The 20,748-nt window shown below is 44.8% G+C and overlaps 2 protein-coding genes across 8 annotated transcripts in view; both read right to left on the reverse strand.

Moving 5' to 3' along the window:
- The window catches only part of LOC110527298 (arf-GAP with GTPase, ANK repeat and PH domain-containing protein 1), a 263,886-nt gene extending 246,259 nt beyond the window's left edge, over positions 1-17,627 (reverse strand). For 2 of the 6 annotated variants that reach the window (XM_090239785.1, XM_090239783.1), the window contains exon 1: positions 16,373-17,596. In XM_090239785.1, coding sequence (XP_090095911.1) covers positions 16,373-16,610 — 238 coding nt within the window. In that variant the 5' untranslated portion in view covers positions 16,611-17,596. Of the gene's footprint in view, positions 1-16,372 lie in introns of all 6 variants that reach the window. The other 4 variants (XM_090239782.1, XM_090239780.1, XM_090239781.1 and 1 more) reach the window with 3 other exon arrangements.
- A 532-nt stretch (positions 17,628-18,159) lies between these two features.
- Positions 18,160-19,956, reverse strand: LOC110495628 (fas apoptotic inhibitory molecule 1-like). Of its 2 annotated transcripts, XM_036984472.2 has the most exons (4): positions 19,622-19,956; positions 19,285-19,513; positions 18,778-18,827; positions 18,160-18,603 (listed from the first exon to the last, which is right to left on the reverse strand). In XM_036984472.2, the coding sequence occupies exons 1-4, from the start codon at positions 19,736-19,738 to the stop codon at positions 18,454-18,456; spliced, it is 546 nt and encodes a 181-aa protein (XP_036840367.1). In that variant the 5' UTR covers positions 19,739-19,956; the 3' UTR covers positions 18,160-18,453. The 2 variants fall into 2 exon arrangements, with proteins under 2 accessions (XP_036840367.1, XP_090095913.1); XM_090239787.1 differs by lacking the exon at positions 18,778-18,827 and having other exon boundaries at positions 19,622-19,946.
- Between the last annotated feature and the right edge of the window lie 792 nt (positions 19,957-20,748).

Genomic DNA, 20,748 nt, shown 5'->3' on the forward strand with positions numbered 1-20,748 from the left:
TCAGTCAATCTGCAAATCCATGGCTCAAAAACATGTTAACCTGTCAGTCAATCTGCAAATCCATGGCTCAAAAACATGTTAACCTGTCAGTCAATCTACAAATCCATGGCTCAAAAACATGTTAACCTGTCAGTCAATCTGCAAATCCATGGCTCAAAAACATGATAACCTGTCAGTCAATCTACAAATCCATGGCTCAAAAACATGTTAACCTGTCAGTCAATCTGCAAATCCATGGCTCAAAAACATGTTAACCTGTCAGTCAATCTACAAATCCATGGCTCAAAAACATGATAACCTGTCAGTCAATCTACAAATCCATGGCTGAAAAACATGTTAACCTGTCAGTCAATCTGCAAATCCATGGCTCAAAAACATGTTAACCTGTCAGTCAATCTACAAATCCATGGCTCAAAAACATGTTAACCTGTCAGTCAATCTGCAAATCCATGGCTCAAAAACATGTTAACCTGTCAGTCAATCTGCAAATCCATGGCTCAAAAACATGTTAACCTGTCAGTCAATCTGCAAATCCATGGCTCAAAAACATGTTAACCTGTCAGTCAATCTGCAAATCCATGGCTCAAAAACATGTTAACCTGTCAGTCAATCTGCAAATCCATGGCTCAAAAACATGTTAACCTGTCAGTCAATCTGCAAATCCATGGCTCAAAAACATGTTAACCTGTCAGTCAATCTGCAAATCCATGGCTCAAAAACATGATAACCTGTCAGTCAATCTGCAAATCCATGGCTCAAAAACATGATAACCTGTCAGTCAATCTGCAAATCCATGGCTCAAAAACATGTTAACCTGTCAGTCAATCTGCAAATCCATGGCTCAAAAACATGTTAACCTGTCAGTCAATCTACAAATCCATGGCTCAAAAACATGTTAACCTGTCAGTCAATCTGCAAATCCATGGCTGAAAAACATGTTAACCTGTCAGTCAATCTGCAAATCCATGGCTCAAAAACATGTTAACCTGTCAGTCAATCTACAAATCCATGGCTGAAAAACATGTTAACCTGTCAGTCAATCTGCAAATCCATGGCTCAAAAACATGTTAACCTGTCAGTCAATCTACAAATCCATGGCTGAAAAACATGTTAACCTGTCAGTCAATCTACAAATCCATGGCTCAAAAACATGTTAACCTGTCAGTCAATCTACAAATCCATGGCTGAAAAACATGTTAACCTGTCAGTCAATCTGCAAATCCATGGCTCAAAAACATGTTAACCTGTCAGTCAATCTACAAATCCATGGCTCAAAAACATGTTAACCTGTCAGTCAATCTACAAATCCATGGCTCAAAAACATGTTAACCTGTCAGTCAATCTGCAAATCCATGGCTCAAAAACATGTTAACCTGTCAGTCAATCTGCAAATCCATGGCTCAAAAACATGTTAACCTGTCAGTCAATCTACAAATCCATGGCTCAAAAACATGTTAACCTGTCAGTCAATCTGCAAATCCATGGCTCAAAAACATGTTAACCTGTCAGTCAATCTGCAAATCCATGGCTCAAAAACATGTTAACCTGTCAGTCAATCTGCAAATCCATGGCTCAAAAACATGATAACCTGTCAGTCAATCTGCAAATCCATGGCTCAAAAACATGTTAACCTGTCAGTCAATCTACAAATCCATGGCTCAAAAACATGTTAACCTGTCAGTCAATCTGCAAATCCATGGCTCAAAAACATGTTAACCTGTCAGTCAATCTACAAATCCATGGCTCAAAAACATGTTAACCTGTCAGTCAATCTGCAAATCCATGGCTCAAAAACATGTTAACCTGTCAGTCAATCTACAAATCCATGGCTCAAAAACATGATAACCTGTCAGTCAATCTGCAAATCCATGGCTCAAAAACATGATAACCTGTCAGTCAATCTGCAAATCCATGGCTGAAAAACATGTTAACCTGTCAGTCAATCTGCAAATCCATGGCTCAAAAACATGTTAACCTGTCAGTCAATCTGCAAATCCATGGCTCAAAAACATGATAACCTGTCAGTCAATCTGCAAATCCATGGCTCAAAAACATGTTAACCTGTCAGTCAATCTGCAAATCCATGGCTCAAAAACATGTTAACCTGTCAGTCAATCTGCAAATCCATGGCTCAAAAACATGTTAACCTGTCAGTCAATCTGCAAATCCATGGCTCAAAAACATGTTAACCTGTCAGTCAATCTGCAAATCCATGGCTCAAAAACATGTTAACCTGTCAGTCAATCTGCAAATCCATGGCTCAAAAACATGTTAACCTGTCAGTCAATCTACAAATCCATGGCTCAAAAACATGTTAACCTGTCAGTCAATCTGCAAATCCATGGCTCAAAAACATGATAACCTGTCAGTCAATCTGCAAATCCATGGCTCAAAAACATGATAACCTGTCAGTCAATCTGCAAATCCATGGCTCAAAAACATGTTAACCTGTCAGTCAATCTGCAAATCCATGGCTGAAAAACATGTTAACCTGTCAGTCAATCTACAAATCCATGGCTCAAAAACATGTTAACCTGTCAGTCAATCTACAAATCCATGGCTGAAAAACATGTTAACCTGTCAGTCAATCTGCAAATCCATGGCTCAAAAACATGTTAACCTGTCAGTCAATCTGCAAATCCATGGCTCAAAAACATGTTAACCTGTCAGTCAATCTGCAAATCCATGGCTGAAAAACATGTTAACCTGTCAGTCAATCTACAAATCCATGGCTGAAAAACACCAGATACGTGCAATAAACACTCTGCTATCTAAAACTATCAACCATTAATAACACCTACAAAAATGACTTCATATGTACACACCTACAGGAGCTCTGTGCTTAGGCTGCTTCTAGGGCGCCATGGTAACAACAGAACAGTCTAACTATAGAAAATAGTGGGGTTCAGAGAGACAGCCAGGGAGAGCTGCAGGCTGCAACACAGTAGCTGGCTCTGTTTCAGACACCTATTAAGGTTCAGGAGGACCAGCATTCATATCGCTGGGAGAGCTACACCACTCAGCTCTGTGAACCCAGTACATAGGAAACATACATAGCCTAAGGAATTCAGTTGGGGTGTGTGTGTCTGTGTGTGTGCTTATGATTGAATGCAAAGTGTACAAATACATGAAGCATGCACACTCACAAGTCACCGACAAGGCATAAGCCCTTCCTTCCTTCCTTCCTTCCTTCCTTCCTTCCTTCCTTCCTTCCTTCCTTCCTTCCTTCCTTCCTTCCTTCCTTCCTTCCTTCCTTCCTTCCTTCCTTCCTTCCTTCCTTCCTTCCTATGTTGTGTGGCTATTTGACTAGTACAGTAGAAATCTACGATGAAGAGGGGTAAAGGATGGGACATAGCAGCCTGCCACTACCTCCCTCTCACCCCTTAACGTTACCGTCCCTGTCTCCCTCTCACCCCTTAACATTACCGTCCCTGCAGCCTGTCTCCCTCTCACCCCTTAACGTTACCGTCCCAAGAGAGAGAGAGAGAGAGAGAGAGAGAGAGGGAGAGACACAGAGAGCTCTGTCCTCTGGGGCTAATTATCCCTTTATCTCAGTCCTCACCACGGCAACACACACACACACACACAACGCGTACACAGAAGGGACACACACACATGGGACAGATTGTGCCTCAGGTGTGTGTGCGCATGAACATGTGTGTTTGCAGCAGCCTGTATGCGTGCTGAACAGCTTAGGCAGATGCCGTACATTGCCTTTCCAGGGTATATCCACAGCTGCCAAAAACAACGTTAGTGATTCCCTGGGTCAGTCAGTGTCCCTCTCTAACGACAGCTGAGGCAGATGAATAACCCCCCTGCCTTAATATGACAGGATGTATTTAACCTAACAGACAGGCCTGGCTTGCTGTACACCTAATATCATACAGGATACAGAGGGAACGCAGTGGAAGTCTGTGGACTGATGGGACCACTGGGGGATGTTCGGCTGGCGCTGCATGTTAGCAGAGGGACTATGTTCCTACACCCTACAGGGCCTAAAACAGCTTGGAAACACACAGATCCAGGTGATATTTTGATCCTTCTAAAAGGACTGATCGTCTCTCTAGGCTACTCAAGGGTCAGAGACCTCACCAACATCACCATATCTACATCTGATAGAATTGATCTGGAAGCTCCTCACAATGTGGTGGTGTGTCAGTGAGAGGACGGTGAGGATCCACGCCACCATCAGAACAGGAGAGATGCGTGGCGACACAATAACATAGCCTAACCTCTTAATGCTGTTTCAGTCTGTCTGTTTCAAGGTATGGTCTGTGTTCTAATCTAACACAACATCCCCACAGCACTCAGTCAACATTCATTATAAATAACTAGAATATATAAGAACTAGAAATCATTAAATAACCCAGCCAGCCCACATTACATGAATCACACAGTAACTCAACAGCCTGATTCCTGCAGCAACAAGCCCAGCGGATGGATGCACATTGGTCCTCTAATAGAATGGAACATCAGCACAAGAGGCTGATGAGCTGTAGACACTGAGCTGCCCGTAGATTCCTTACGTTGTTAAAATGGAGGATGGTCGGGCGGGGATCCCACTGGCAGATGGTGACCCAATACCAGGAGAGGGTCCTTTAGAGAGAAAAAGGGGCATTGATTTCACCTCCAAAAGGCCAGATGGGGAGAGTGACAGTGGTGCCTCCTATTGACCTAGCTCCACACAGAACCCCTTTCTAAAGCATCATAGTAAGTGATGACCAATAAGACTGAGCCAACACCATGCAGATAACAGCCCCCTCCCCCAGGAAGTAGGTGTAACCACTAGACATAGCCTAACTCTGATGGGTAATGTAGTAACTAAGCATTATAGAAAACATTATATAGGCAAATGGGCTAATTCAATGAAGACTGATTCTACTCGTGTTATTAGGCTCTTAAACATGCTACACATCATGATTAATGAATGTTAAAATAAAAAGTTCTGTATAAAATAATGTATCAATAATAATGTGGTTTTAGTAGTAGGCCTTGGAGAAATGAGAAAATGAACCATTAATGTTTCCAGAAGTGTATTACATGATCATCAACAGGAAGAGCTCCTTATCCGGTGGAGGTCTGGACTCATGGTAGTGAAATTAAATTAGGCCTAGTTAGTTAGCCAATGGAACATGTATCGTTGGATGAGACTAGGCCCTTCAGGGTGAGGAGCATCTGTTGTCCCATTTCAAGACGAAGCAGCTCGTTTCATCTATAGGAAGAAACATAACAGTGAGCTCCAACAGTATTGGGAAAGTGACAAATGTGTAATTTTGGCTCTGTACTCCAGCACTATGAATTTGAAATGATACAATGACAAACTGTCAGCTTTAAATTTGAGGGTATTTTCATCCATATCGGTTGAACCGTTTAGAAATGACAGCATTCCTAAACCTAGTTCCCCCATTTTAGGGGACCAAAAGTATTGGGACAAATTCACTTATGTGTATTAAAGTAGTACCAAAAATATTTGGTCCCATATTCATAGCATGCAATGTCACAAAATGTGTCACTGTCCCCAATACTTTTGGAACTCAATGTATTAGCCTACACTACAAACAGGGCTTGTTTCATCTAAACGTGTGTTAAGAGGGAAGGTGAGGCAGTAAACTAACAGCCTACACTACAAACAGGGCTTGTTTCATCTAAACATGTGTTAAGAGGGAAGGTGAGGCAGTAAACTAACAGCCTACACTACAAACAGGGCTTGTTTCATCTAAACAACAACTAGACCACCACAACAGGACACCCTTCACTCAGCCTCTAGCATCAGCTTCACAGTCAGGAGGTCAGTGTCCTGAGCTTCAGACCGACCCAGCAGACGGCATCCGCGGTCACACTCCCTCCTCTGGGACTAGCAGACTGCTGGGAGTGCCAAGCCTGACACGGCAATCAAGGAAGTGACATCATAATGCCCCTGGGGAAGCTGAGGGTGTGTATGGGGGGGTGTAGTACTGCATGTCCCCCTTGTGGCACAGACTCATCTTACAAGACACACACACACACACACACACACACACACACACACCAGGAGGGGAAGCTGCTCTCTGTTCGGAGCCAGACACGGACCGGACTAAAACAAAACAATAGCATGAGTCTGATTCCAGCAGCATATCCCATGGAGGACATCTTAAAAATAACCTCTACGCTAACACACTTCCTGCTGAAAGGAGTGCTGTGAGACACTCACACACTAGCCTCCCGGGTGCATCTGCAGTCCACAGCTGGTGTGGCCTGGGCCTCTCTCTGCTTTCAGACAGGACTACCTTAGACTTGGACAAGCTTCCAGTCCCCTCGGTCTCTCCCCTCCCTCATGCTGCTTTAACAGGGCTGTAGATAACAGCTAGTGGCGGAGTGGAGCTCTGTGGTCTGCTGTCCTGTCAGCAGCTGTTTCTACTTCCTCCTCTAGTACACAGGCAGGCTAGACAGGTCTTATTCAGTCATGGGGGGGGGTCAAGGAATGATCAACTTCTGAGGGACAGGAAGAGGGAAGTTGGGGGATTTTCCAGCTACTCGGTTTGAGAGGTTACATATCTGAACCCTAAGTTTGTCAAGTAGGCTACACAACAGTGACACAACAGTGACACAACAGGAGAGGAATGGGAGGCAATGTGAGAAATGAAAAGGCTGTAATCTACAGTTGCATTGGGTGACTTGTTCTCATTAGCTACGTAGCAGTGGTACACACAGATGGTGTTTCTGTTCAGTCAAAACAGCTGTACCCGTTTGTTCTGCCTCGTTGGAGAACTAAACACTTCCTCTCTGAAGAGGAGTGACTCAACTAAGGCCACAGGTGTCAGGGGAGATAGGATGAGATAAGAGCAAAACCGTGGCTATCTACAGTAAGAGAGACCTTTTCCAAGAGGTCCCACTGCAGCAAATACAAACACAGTACAATACAGCCCAAGGAAGTGGCAACCAGAAAAAAACAGCCTTTTCTGGGGGGGGGGGCTCTTCACAATGTTACAAGGACAAAGACAGACAGAAAAAGCACAACTCTTCTGTCCATCTCCACAGAAGAGCTAAACAGATGACAGGCCAGTCTGAATCCCACTGACTTCCCTAAGACAGTGGCTCCCAACCTTTTCTTAACCGTGGCACACCTTGATGGGATAGAACATTCCGTGGCACACATTTTCCCTATTCATGTATGTAGTGGTAATGACCTCCGTACTGCAAATCAGGAATTTTCTGTAGCAAATGTTTTCTTTATACATTCAATGATTTTATTATTTGAAATATTCTCCTAGTTTTCATAGTTCCTTACTCATGATGGTTAAACTTGTAAGTACCATTTAAGAGAGTTCCGCAAATCTGCACCAGAAATAATGTTTTTAGCTCCGGTAAAATAGGTCTTTAGTTAACAGTTTGTTCTAGAGACGAGCAGTTTTCTGCATGTAAATGTGCAACCACTGACATCAAGCCATGCTCTGTTTGTTTCTACGGCAGAGGCTGCGGTATAGCTACGCCCAGAGCCATATAATTAAGAAATAAATGACTCTGGCTACTGGTAAACCTAGTTAGATTACCTGCGCTAATGGTTTTCACAGACAAAGTCAAATGATGCGCCCCTCAAATGATACAACGGCCTGAGAACACTGGACTTGTTTTATCTGACCCCCACTGGTGCTCCCAAGTCAACATCCCATGTGCATTCCACAGGTGATTGTTCCAAAAGAATCATCAAGATTAGGAAAAGTTTGGCTGCGCAGCTGAGAGTTTCTGCCGCGGCACACCGGTTGGGAACCATGCCCTAAAGAACAGCCAGAGAGGTGGAACCATGCCCTAAAGAACAGCCAGAGAGGTGGAACCATGCCCTAAAGAACAGCCAGAGAGGTGGAACCATGCCATAAAGAACAGCCAGAGAGGTAGAATCATGCCCTTGAGAACAGCCAGAGAGGTGGAACCATGCCCTAGAGAACAGCCAGAGAGGTGGAACCATGCCCTAAAGAACAGCCAGAGAGGTGGAACCATGCCCTAAAGAACAGCCAGAGAGGTGGAACCATGCCCTAAAGAACAGCCAGAGAGGTGGAACCATGCCCTAAAGAACAGCCAGAGAGGTGGAACTATGCCCTAAAGAACAGCCAGAGAGGTGGAACCATGCCCTAAAGAACAGCCAGAGAGGTGGAACCATGCCCTAAAGAACAGCCAGAGAGGTGGAACCATTGGACATTTCCCAGAAAGGCTCATTTCGACAGCAACAGCCAGCCTATCACGACTTGCAAAAGATCACCCTTCTTCACACCTGCTTCCTGGAAGTCTCAAATGGGGGAAAAGAACTAGGTTAGGCCAGCATTTGGAAAAAGACCTGTCCTATCAGTATCACAATGCATTCAGCCAAGACTGACTTCAGAGAATATCTTAAACCTTTACATGGAGGAGAAGGTTAAAGAATTCTGTTGCAAAATCCATGAATTTGAACGGAAAGATCATGATCTGTCAGAATATCGGTTTCTTTATTTTTTGTTCATGTTTTGTATTAAAAAACAATTATTTAACTAGGCAAGTTAATTAAGAACAAATTCTTATTTACAATGACGGCCTACCGAGAGGCCCAAACCCGGATGACGCTGGGCCAATTGTGCGCCGCCCTATAGGACTCCCAATCACGGACGGTTGTGATACAGCCTGGATTGGAACCAGGATATCTGTAGTGACGCCTCTAGCACTGAGATGCAGTGCCTGAGACCACTGCGCCACTCGGAAGCCCTGAGTATCTGTTACAGCGGTGCACTTTGCAAATGACAACTTAAGGGATGTTGAGTTTTGATCAATATTTCAGGAGGAGCAAGCCAGCTGGATTTTCCATAGCTAACTGAGAAGTGGTAGGCAGCTGGAGGGGATCGTTCTCAAACAGGAGAAATGATGAGAGGCGAGAGATACACAGTGAAATGTGAAATCTACACCAAGCACTACACAAAACACTGACTGCTAAGAATAAGCAGGCAGACTTCAGTGCAAACTTGCCTTACAGCTGTTTATTATTCAAACATTAGATCAGGAGTGTCAAACTCAGTCATTTCCATGGGGGGCCCAGTGTCTGCTGGTTTTTCCTTTCAATTAAGACCTAGACAACCAGGTGAGGGGAGATCCTTACTAAATAGTAACCTAATTTCATCAAGTACAAGGGAACAGCGAAAGCCCAGAGACACTCTGCCCTCCGAGGAATGAGTTTGAAAAGTGCATTAAATGAACAACAAACTGTGCGGAGAATGAGGTGATGAGAGGGAGACTGGATAAAGGCAGATAAATACTACAAGAGGGAGACCGGTTTGAGGACAGTAAATACACCTTTATTGACCACAAATAGGCTATTGTTGACAAAGAGTGAGGAAGAATTCTAAAAGACTGATAAAACAGAGAGATGAGGAAGCGTCCATCTTTAGTGATACTCTCTGGCATCACACACACAGTTCTCCAAAAACAAAAACCTTTCCATCATCGCTGTGGCTTCAGGTCTCTTCCTCCATTTCATAACTGGCCTCCGAAATAGTGAATTCAGAAGGGACACAAATCACATATCATATAAAGATTCATAGCCTTCACTGTGACATTGTGATTCACCCCCTCTATTCTTCACTGTGACGTTGTGGTTCACCACCCTCTATCCTTCACTGTGACGTTGTGGTTCACCACCCTCTATCCTTCACTGTGACGTTGTGGTTCACCACCCTCTATCCTTCACTGTGACGTTGTGATTCACCCCCTCTATCCTTCACTGTGACGTTGTGATTCACCCCCCTCTTCCTTCACTGTGACGTTGTGATTCACCCCCCTCTATCCTTCACTGTGACGTTGTGGTTCACCCCCCTCTTCCTTCACTGTGACGTTGTGATTCATCCCCCTCTATCCTTCACTGTGACGTTGTGGTTCACCCCCCTCTATCCTTCACTGTGACGTTGTGGTTCACCCCCCTCTATCCTTCATTGTGACGTTGTGGTTCACCCCCCTCTATCCTTCACTGTGACGTTGTGGTTCACCCCCCTCTATCCTTCATTGTGATGTTGTGGTTCACCCCCCTCTATCCTTCACTGTGACTGCATGGGCACACAGGACATGGCCAATAACTGGCATAAATTCCACTGCCATGCAGCCACTTGTGCCCTCTATTCCCAGCCTAGGGGCAGACACTGGGCAGCCTCTCTAATCTGCATTGTCTACCACACAAATCCACTCCCCACTGGGCCCCAGTAAGTAATATAACTGTATATGAATCCAGTCTCCACTGGGCCCCAGTAAGTAATAACTGTATATGAATCCACTCCCCACTGGGCCCCAGTAAGTAATAACTGTATATGAATCCAGTCTCCACTGGGCCCCAGTAAATAATAACTGTATATGAATCCAGTCTCCACTGGGCCCCAGTAAGTAATAACTGCATATGAATCCAGTCTCCACTGGGCCCCAGTAAGTAATAGCTGTATATGAATCCAGTCTCCACTGGGCCCCAGTAAGTAATAACTGTATATGAATCCAGTCTCTACTGGGCCCCAGTAAATAATAACTGTATATGAATCCAGTCTCCACTGGGCCCCAGTAAGTAATAACTGCATATGAATCCAGTCTCCACTGGGCCCCAGTAAGTAATAACTGTATATGAATCCACTCCCCACTGGGCCCCAGTAAATAATAACTGTATATGAATCCAGTCTCCACTGGGCCCCAGTAAGTAATAACTGTATATGAATCCAGTCTCCACTGGGCCCCAGTAAGTAATAACTGTATATGAATCCAGTCTCCACTGGGCCCCAGTAAATAATAACTGTATATGAATCCAGTCTCCACTGGGCCCCAGTAAGTAATAACTGTATATGCATTGTCCTGTTCACCCAGTTTCTTAATCCCTGTAAACAGTCTAGACAGTGGAACCTCTTTAGCATATGGACCCCCATATGCCCTCCTCCCTCACTACTAGGCTGCTAGCTGGGGCTTGTTCACCCACCAAGGCACCACTCCAGGACTCCTTTCTAATCAAATCTAAAGAGATCGAGCCAGGGCTTTTCACACCAGCCCGCTGAAGTCCAATTGAAACGGTCTGTTCAATACAATTTGGACCCTGAGGAAGTGGGCACTTCCGAGAGACTTAATGGTCATCAAAATGTAAATGCCTTCCATGTCAGCAGGAGGGGATGAAGCCTGTGTGAGAGGAAGGAGTCATACTGGTTTGAGGGGGAAGGAACTAGCCTTACCCATAAAAATACATGGGTCACGGACTGTCTGAAACTCAAACATTGTGGGTTGACTGTACGTGTGTGTCTGTTGTGGTTGCTGATGCATCCTGAGTAGCATCCAGCTAACAAACTCATGGATGGCTGATGACTGCATCTCCCTAATGGCGCCCTGGAGGCAGGCAGGCAGTGTGTGCGTGTGCGTGTGTTTTCCCAGCTCCTGGATGAGAGAAAGCGATGACAGCGAGAGCAGCGGGCGGGATAAATTGAGCCACACAGCCACTCATAGGTGACCTTACCTCAGCACTGTCCAATGAAAAGGCCCCTGAGACTGTGCTCTGCATCATAGGGGGAGGAGGGAAAAGCTCAGCCAGCTGCTACACAACAAGAAAGAGGGAGCTTTTATCTCCATGTCCTGCTGTTCATCTAACACACACTATTGTTAGCCTCTACAGATGATTTGACCTTTTCCTACAGATTATTATCCCTTCAAGCACTGGCCTTTATCAGCCTCATCTCTCCCATCTTTGTCCCATTCCTCTTATCTGTCCTCTCCTTTATTAGCCTAGGATCTGGTCATAGGTTAGATTGGAGGGGTGCAGCGTGCCGCCCGGTCCGCCCAGTGAGGGGGGTCCAGGTGGTTAACCCACTGTGGGGAGCTGTTGTAATACTGATCCACCGAACACAGTGAGGCTCTGGTTTGTTTCACACCAGGTTATACTAAAGGAGGGATTCCACAGCGAGGTAGACACACAGGTTGACACACACACGTTGCTGAAGAGATCTGATAGTCATGGAGACATGAAGCACCATGTGAACTGTAGACTACATTACATGTGTAAACAACAACCTCCAGAGATCAGGTTACCTGCCTGCTAGGGCTGGGAAATGCCAGGGACCTCACCATACCATATTATCACCATACTTAGGTGCCGATAGGATATGTTACGCCATTCTCATGATTCTATATTTGATACTGTGATTTTTATTGCGATTTCGATGTTGCTCGCCATATGTCTGCTGCAGAGGGACGAGGGAGAGACACGAGAACTGCTTTTGATCAGTCAGGGAAATAAAAAAGTGCTGAAAACATGTCTTACTATTTAAAAAGAAGATGACAAACTATGAAACTATGAAGGAAACACACTGGAGTTTTAGTGCAGGTACAGCCAAGTAGCGCAAAAGTAATATTGTGATATTGTCAAAACAATACGATATTTTGTCAAAAGTAATATACAGGTGAATGAAGGTGAAAGCAATGATCCCTTATTGATTTCACCAGTTAAATCCACTTCAAATCAGTGTAGATGAAGGGGAGAAGACGGGTTAAAGAAGGATTTTTAAGCCTTGGGACAATTGAGACACAGATTGTGTGTGTGTGTGTGCCATTCAGAAGGTGAATGGGCAAGACAAAAGATTTAAGTGGTATGGAGGTAGGTGCCAGGTGCACCGGTTTGTGTCAAGAACTGCAACGCTGCTGGGTTTTCCACGCTCAACAGTTTCCCGTGTGTATCAACAATGGTCTACCACCCAAAGGACATGCAGCCAACTTGGCACAACTGTGGGAAGCATTGGAGTCAACATGGGCCAGCATCCCTGTGGAACGCTTTCGACACCTTGTAGAGTCCAGGCCCTGAGGAACTGAGGCAGTTATGAAGGGAAAAGGGGTGTTCCTAATGTTTTGTACACTCAGGGATAGTGGGGAGGCCAGAGATCATGTTCCCTGCCTGGTGGGGAGGCCAGAGATCATGTTCCCTGTCTACCTGGTGGGGAGGCCAGAGATCATGTTACCTGTCTACCTGGTGGGGAGGCCAGAGATCATGTTCCCTGTCTGCCTGGTGGGGAGGCCAGAGATCATGTTCCCTGTCTGCCTGGTGGGGAGGCCAGAGATCATGTTCCCTGTCTGCCTGGTGGGGAGGCCAGAGATCATGTTCCCTGTCTGCCTGGTGGGGAGGCCAGAGATCATGTTCCCTGTCTGCCTGGTGGGGAGGCCAGAGATCATGTTCCCTGTCTGCCTGGTGGGGAGGCCAGAGATCATGTTCCCTGTCTGCCTGGTGGGGAGGCCAGAGATCATGTTCCCTGTCTGCCTGGTGGGGAGGCCAGAGATCATGTTCCCTGTCTGCCTGGTGGGGAGGCCAGAGATCATGTTACCTGTCTGCCTGGTGGGGAGGCCAGAGATCATGTTCCCTGTCTGCCTGGTGGGGAGGCCAGAGATAATGTTACCTGCCTGTCTGGTGAGGAGCATAAATGTCCCTGAAGGAATCTCAGCATGTGTCAGAAGCATGTTAGCATCAACCATGTCACAAACAGGACCTATGCTTCGTGGTAACAATCATCTCTAGCGACCTCAATGCATAGACTGAGGTAGGAAACACAGTCTGACATTTATGGAGTACAAACTGCAAAGTCCTTTCCTTCCAGATGATGGCATCCTGATGATTCATTGATTGATCATTCTAAAGAGTAGCCATGTTTCAGTATGACAAAGACCATGATGCTGACTAACTGAGAACATTACTGAACCAGCCACTTGGTGCCAACAGAACAATGCAAAACTGGTCAGCAAAAACAAAGAAAGTATTATTTTACTGGGAAACAGAACATTGTGTCAGTTCCTTCCTCACCTCAGCAGTCAGAATGTGGGGGAGAGCAGTGTGATGCAGTGCTGTACTGCTGTCTGGGGATGGATGTGATTTAGCAGGAACAAATGCAGCAGAATACAGAGGTCAGGGTATGCAGAGTCTGAAATGACACATTTTACATTGACATTTTAGTCATTTAGCAGACGCTCTTATCGGGAGTGATTGGGGTTAAGTGCCTTGCTCAAGGGCACATTGATAGATTTTTCACCTCGTCTGCTCCGGGATTTGAACCAGCAACCTTTCAGTTACTGGCCCAACACTCTTAACAGCTAGGCTACCTGCCTGCCGCCGCCGACACCCTATATTGTGCACTACGTTTGACCAGTGTCCCTGATCAAACGTAGTGCACTAATATGGAGAAAATAGGGTGTCCGTGACATCAGCATCCTTCAGCAGTACAACTCTGTAAAACCTGCACATACACACCATGGTTGCATAACGGACTAAAAACACTTTAAAAAGGCACCCCCCACTTATTATTACAGCCAGGACATCAGTCAGCCAGGACATCAGTCAGCCAGGACATCAGTCAGCCAGGACATCAGTCAGCCAGGACATCAGTCAGCCATCACAGGCATTACATAACTGCTCTTTTGTTCTGTGTGCAATCTCATCCTCTTTTCCTCTCCCTCACAGCCCCATCTCTCCCTCACAGCCCCATCTCTCCCTCACAGCCCCATCTCTCCCTCACTCTTCCTCCCGTATCGCTCTCTCTGATCACTGTTTCTGTCTCTCTTCCCTCTCCCTCAATCCCTTTCTGTTTCTCTCCACCTCCCTCCATCACTCTCCCTAGATATCAGTCATTCTGTCGGGAGTGACAGTTGTCCTGGCTGGGTTTGAAAGATAAAGGAAGTGTGACGTAGCAGTTTTCAGAGTGGATTTGCCATCTGTCAGACAAGTGTTCGGTGAGATGTCATTCAAGGATCCTGAAAACGACAGCCAGGCTCTAATCCCAACCAACCTGATCTACAATCCAACCACATGTTTACAAACATGATGCTGGTTTCTCCATCAGAAGAGCATTTGGTCATCTGACATGTTTAGAGAACTAGAATCTCTGTCAGAATGTTCCAGGCTAATGTGGCAGAGCTAGCCTTCTCTAAGATAATTCTAATATATAATATAATCACATGGCCGACAACATTTGGCAAACAAAACAAGCATACATGGTAACAACTGGACTTAATAAAACAGCCAGGAGAAAAGCAACCAGTCTCAGAACATATGATACAGCCCTAAATCATATCAAAGTGTGTAGGTGAAATGGGCCGAACACAACAGGTGTAGACTTTACAGTGAAATGCTTACGTACAAGCCCTTCCCAACCAGTTAGTTTCATGGTACTTCTGGAGTATTGGCGGAGCCCCAGACCAACAGTGGTCCTGACTGATCTTGTTCAAACCAGTCCTCAGCTCCTACTACTGACCATCAAGCCAGGAGAGAAGAACATCCGCTCAACCCACACACCCCAATCAATACCATTAACCTGGCCAATGCTGATCCAGTGCCAACAGCACTCGAGGACCAAAGAAATCTCCCCCTGCCCAGACCACACTCCGCTTCTCAGTTCCTCCATTCAGGAGGCCCACTCCAGCCAGTTCCTTTGTACCTCTGACAGGACAGGTCCAGGTACTAGAGAGCAAGTCCCGGCAGGTAGCCACCCTCCCCTCACTGTGTCCAGAGGGTACATGTAGGACACACACACACAGTCAGTGATGGAGGTGGGATAACCCTTGCCTCAGTCAGTCACACACCCACACACCGCTCACACCCACCGCATACACCTTTTGTTGTTAACAGCTATGCTACCTCAATGTGTGACACTTTCCGCTTGCTCATCTTTGCTGCTGGCTCCAACATCAGTGGAAAGTGGGTCAACAACACCTGGCTGTCTGGCAAGTCCTCCCTAACTCCCCACCTCCCTACCCTACCTACCGCACAGCACCCATTTCTATGCAAATGAACAGTCTATACAGTGAATGAGAGAAGGCGGTTGCCATTCTCACCAACAACAACAATACTAGTCCTTCACTACAATACTGCTGAACATTTCATCAGTCAATCAATAGAGTAAAAAAAGCAGTAGCCATGAGTCACGATATGATGACGCCATTATAACAGGACAATGTATTATCAAGGGGGTCATGCGATAATGCATGTCACTCCTTCTAGTACATAGTGGTAGCCCAACATCTGCCCAGCTGTGTGGGAAGTTTGAAAAGCAGATCGTCGGAGCTTCCCCTCATGTAGTTCTGCATGCAAGTTATTCAAATGATAAGCTACTGATTGTTATGCGAGTGTCATACAGCTGGGCTAAGTGCTTGTTGAAACAGCTCAATAGAGAAATCAATTGTTGATTGACAATCAGGGAACCAAGGCCTATACATTCATTCATACAACATAGCAGCTCTGCCATGATGTAACCATATTAAAATGATACACCACTCCGACATCACAGCAGTAAACAGATTTGAGAGGATTAGAGAGCGCAGAGCAAAACATGTTATGGTGATGTACCGATGTCACATGTAGCGACGGCTACACGCAACCCTACTGCCTTACCTTCAATGGCGATGACATGTTCTCGAATCTGATTCTGCAGGATGGGCTCTTCCACGCGCTCCAGCAGTTCATATATGGAGTAGATGTTTGGATGGACGGATTCGAACCTCTGGATCTCAGACCGAATGGCAGCCGAGTTTGCAAGGTGCTGCTGATAGTTCATTTTGCGCGTCGTTTCTGTTCTTGCACTTTCACGACTGTTAACGAGTTGACTGGTCTGGTCAAATGGTGTGGTCATCAGCACAATATTGTGGGTGAGGCACGCCAAATCATTTGTCGATAGCTAGCTACTTGATTAAAAATGTGGCTTGAAATGAAACAGCAGTTACTTGTCAGTGAGTCCATGTAGCTAGCTGGCTATCCGTGAGTCCAAACAACCGACCCGGGCTCTCCTGATTCGAAATCCTGGAGGAGTGACAGTAGTAGTCGGCTGAGCAACGCTTCCCCATATCCTTGCTCCGTCCCTCGCGGAGTGTGGAAGTAAAAACCCTATTCACGAATATTAGCGTGTGTATGAATAGTAGCAATCCAGCAAACAGGTACTGCAGTCATGTCATAACTCTCAAACGCTGGAAAGGTTTGAAAACGCTTGCTAAATAGGCCCTTTGGCATTTGCTAACTCGGTAGCTAGCAGTAGCTAACGTCCAAGCCGGGGACAAAACTCTGAATTTCTCAAACCCCTATCATTCTCTCCTTACACCGACCAATCTGTTTGAGCTTTTCTTCACAAACATGCAAATAAACCAATGTAGTTACGTACCCAGGCAAACCTGCCAAAAGCAATCTACATAACTAGCTAAATAGTTACTAATCGTGGCTGGATGTGTGTTCTGCGCAGCCAAGTCCTCGTTCGTTGTTTTGTTTAGCGTGCAAAAGCAGGCGCAAAACTCCCCCCACAGTCCGGGTTTGGTCCAAACACTGGGCGCATGCAGTTGCCGAAAATTCCAAGACACAATACAAATGTGGCTACTTATTGCGATGAGAGCAATATATATTTTACAGATTGCTCTAGTTGATCGGCAAACATAGGTGCTTTCCCCTTCCTCTTGGGTAGAAATCCATCCCGTCTGTATCATTGGACGTCATTCCCTGAACGTTTCCTTCTGGAAAACGTCCGCTGCAACCCATAGACTTAGATAGACATCGCATCATTGTATCTGTCATATTATGGCATCTGTGAGAGCACAGGCAGAGCCATTGCGTCCAGCTCTATTTCGAAGTAGTTCATTTTCTTATTCTACTACTTCTATGAGTTGGCAAACAAACTGAACGGGTGCATACTGCCACCTGGAGTGTGTTGTTTTAACAGGTATAAAGTCAGGGTTAGCGATTTTCACGCGGGTATAATTCATCGGCTGATCCCTCCTGGTGACCTGGATTAACACATAGGAAGTCCCACCCAGTTGACTTCATTAAAATGGTGAAAGTCCTCAATGGCAATGCCCATGCTAAAATAGGCATTTGGGCAAGGATAGTTCATTTGGGCACAAGAGTTTTCAATCTATCTCTATGGCGGCAAGCATATAACGCATTGGCTGGTTCAGAGGCGTCGCGTTCTTGAATGTACTTATTGCGCAGAGGCTGCGCATCTGTTTCTCGGCATTTGAAGAATGTTCACTCACATGTACAGTATATGCCAATATATAACATTAATTTAGCCATATATATGGAGCTCTAAGGTATTCATATTTCAGAAGAGATACATTTGGCTTGAAAATTAGTGGAATATAGCGTAGCATCTGCATAAACAAGCAAAGATCATACATGATTACACTAAAAACTACAAATTTTTATTGCTATATTTTATTGATTGATTTGAAATGTTAAATATTTACATATTTCCTTTGATTAATTGACTTATTTATACACAACCTCGTTATCAGAAAGATAATACTCCTTAGTTCCACCATAGAAATATTGATCCCATCTATAAAAATCTAGAAACAGTACAGAGACCTTGAGTCGATTGATATCTTAGTTCAATGCCCCTCACTCATCCCCGAGGCTGCCTCCTCATTTATATTTACATAGGATATATCCAACATTTCAGATTCCTGACATGAAAAGTTCAGCGGTCCTCTTCAATCTGTCCAGCCGGCCACTGTTTCCCCATCCACCATTAAGTAATGGACGATGCCAGCTCTCTTCTTCCCACTGCTCAAAGCCTTGATGCAGCATTCATGGTCTGCCACCGTGAAGTGTGTCTCTGTTCCGTCATCCACAAACTCTCCCTACAGCCGACAATAAGGGACGGTACATAAATATCCATAAAGGACTGGAATGACTAAAGTATGGACCAAAACATTAGTGAATCATGTTAAACCAGAACCTTGGCCTATGTATGTATGCAACATACACGGACACAATAACTTCACATTCAATTCCATATGAGGTTGAAAAAGTACCTCGGTCTCCATTTTCTGCCCATTGAACCATACATCCATTGTGTCCTTTTCTGTTGAAACCATACAGTAGTAATTTAGTATATTATTAGTATTGCTTGCATCATATTTTTCACCATAGGCCTACAGGACAGAAGCACCATACAGTGCATTGGAATGATTGCTAGTGATTTACCAGTGTGCATTACACATCCACAAGAGCATCATAACATCACACAGTGCAGAGTTCCCTGCTTTGTTTATTCATGTCACATGGAGCTTTCTGCTATAGGCTACAAAGGACAGTGTACCTTCCAATCAGGTTGCTCGTATGGCTTAAAATAGCCAACCCAAAAGTGTTCCCCTAAATAGATTATACTCCTCAGAACAGCGCTGACTTGCATGTTGCCTTACTCACAGCCAACTATGTTTTTATAGACTTTTTAGAATAGACAGTGTAGCTGGAATTGACACTGAAATATTGCTCAATGCTCATAGGAAAGAACATGCTTCTTGTTTTTTGAGCCTTACCAAGGACAATCCTGCAGTCAACACCATCCACTTGCAGCACCCACGTCTTAGTGACTTTGGATCTGTTATCTATGAACTTCTGGAGACTCTTGCCATCAATCTCCAAGGTGTACTCGTAGGTAAAGCCACTGATAGCCTCAATGTTTACTGTTGCTTTTGTTTCCATGCCTCCCACTGTGAAGGTCTCCTTTCCAACCAGTTTGAACATCCAATCTCTTCTGAGCACCTCCTGAGGAAGAAAGCAAATCAGACAGCCATAGGCCTTCTGTACATAGCTCTGACTACTCAATAACACATTAGAGATTTTAAGAAGGAATACGTTTCAGGGCCTACGTACCTGTCCATTGATCCAAACAACCCTCTTCCCTGTCGCCGTGCCGTGTTCAAACTCAATCCTGTAAACCCCATCGCTTAACGCCACCTCCCAGATTCCAACAACATCTCCGGCCATCATCTTGACTGACCTTGCAGGGGTATAAAGCCTGTAGGCCTAACTGGAAATGATTATATATGTCCCATCAACGCTATCCTCGTTTCAAACCAAGGTTGTAGTTCAAATCTCATCCTATAGGCAGTTATTAAGCGATGTTAGCCCGTGTGTCCATCAAACTGTCCTGGATCTGCTCTGCTCTGCTTTGCCTGCTCAGCAACAAGTGCAAACTGCAATACTGTAAGAGGCTTATTGCTGCAAGACCTCTTTCAATCCAATTACTGCCAGAGGAAATTTGTATGTGAGACTTCTACAGTGAGTGACTATACCTTCTTTAGACAGTCCTAGGTTAAATAAATCACACACACAATTAGCAAACTAATCAACAAATGAATCACACATTTGTGATCAAACATACAGTATAAAGAAAGCGTCTTCATTGAGGATCTTTCTAGCGTCTTTTTCAAGCATCTTCGGGTCTTTGAAAAGCGATATAATAATCCCATGGTTTATTATTAACATTAGTAATATAAAGAGCCTAGAGGTAAGCAGTTTAGAAGCTTAAATGTAGTTTATAAATCTGCAATAAATAGCTAGAACACATTGTTTGAATTTGGAGCGTGACAAATAGTGAGTTTATATATGATTGCACTGTTATTGACTGTTACGGTTATTATTGACAGTGCGGTCATTCGCTGGTATATTGACCAAGGTATTCAGACGATCACAGAAGAGCGAGCATGACTCGACCTTCGCCTCTCCTGAGCCCGCTGGGGGAGTTGCAGCGATGAGACATGATCGCGATTGGATATCACGAAATTGTGAAGAAAAAGGGGTCAAATTACAACAACAAAAACAAGTAAAAACTAAGAAGAGCAGACTTTGTGGCAAAGCCTGCCAGTAGATGGCATAAATCTACCCTGTCTAGTTTCCCTCAATAAAACATCCTAACTCCCCAAAACTTTAGTTTACTGGCTATTAAAACAACAATAATCAAGTGTTCTTGTAAAAATCTAAATGAATACAATTCCACT

Source organism: Oncorhynchus mykiss, chromosome 7 (assembly GCF_057628025.1).
Source record: "Oncorhynchus mykiss isolate SJ-2025 chromosome 7, ASM5762802v1, whole genome shotgun sequence".
NCBI lineage: Eukaryota > Metazoa > Chordata > Actinopteri > Salmoniformes > Salmonidae > Oncorhynchus > Oncorhynchus mykiss.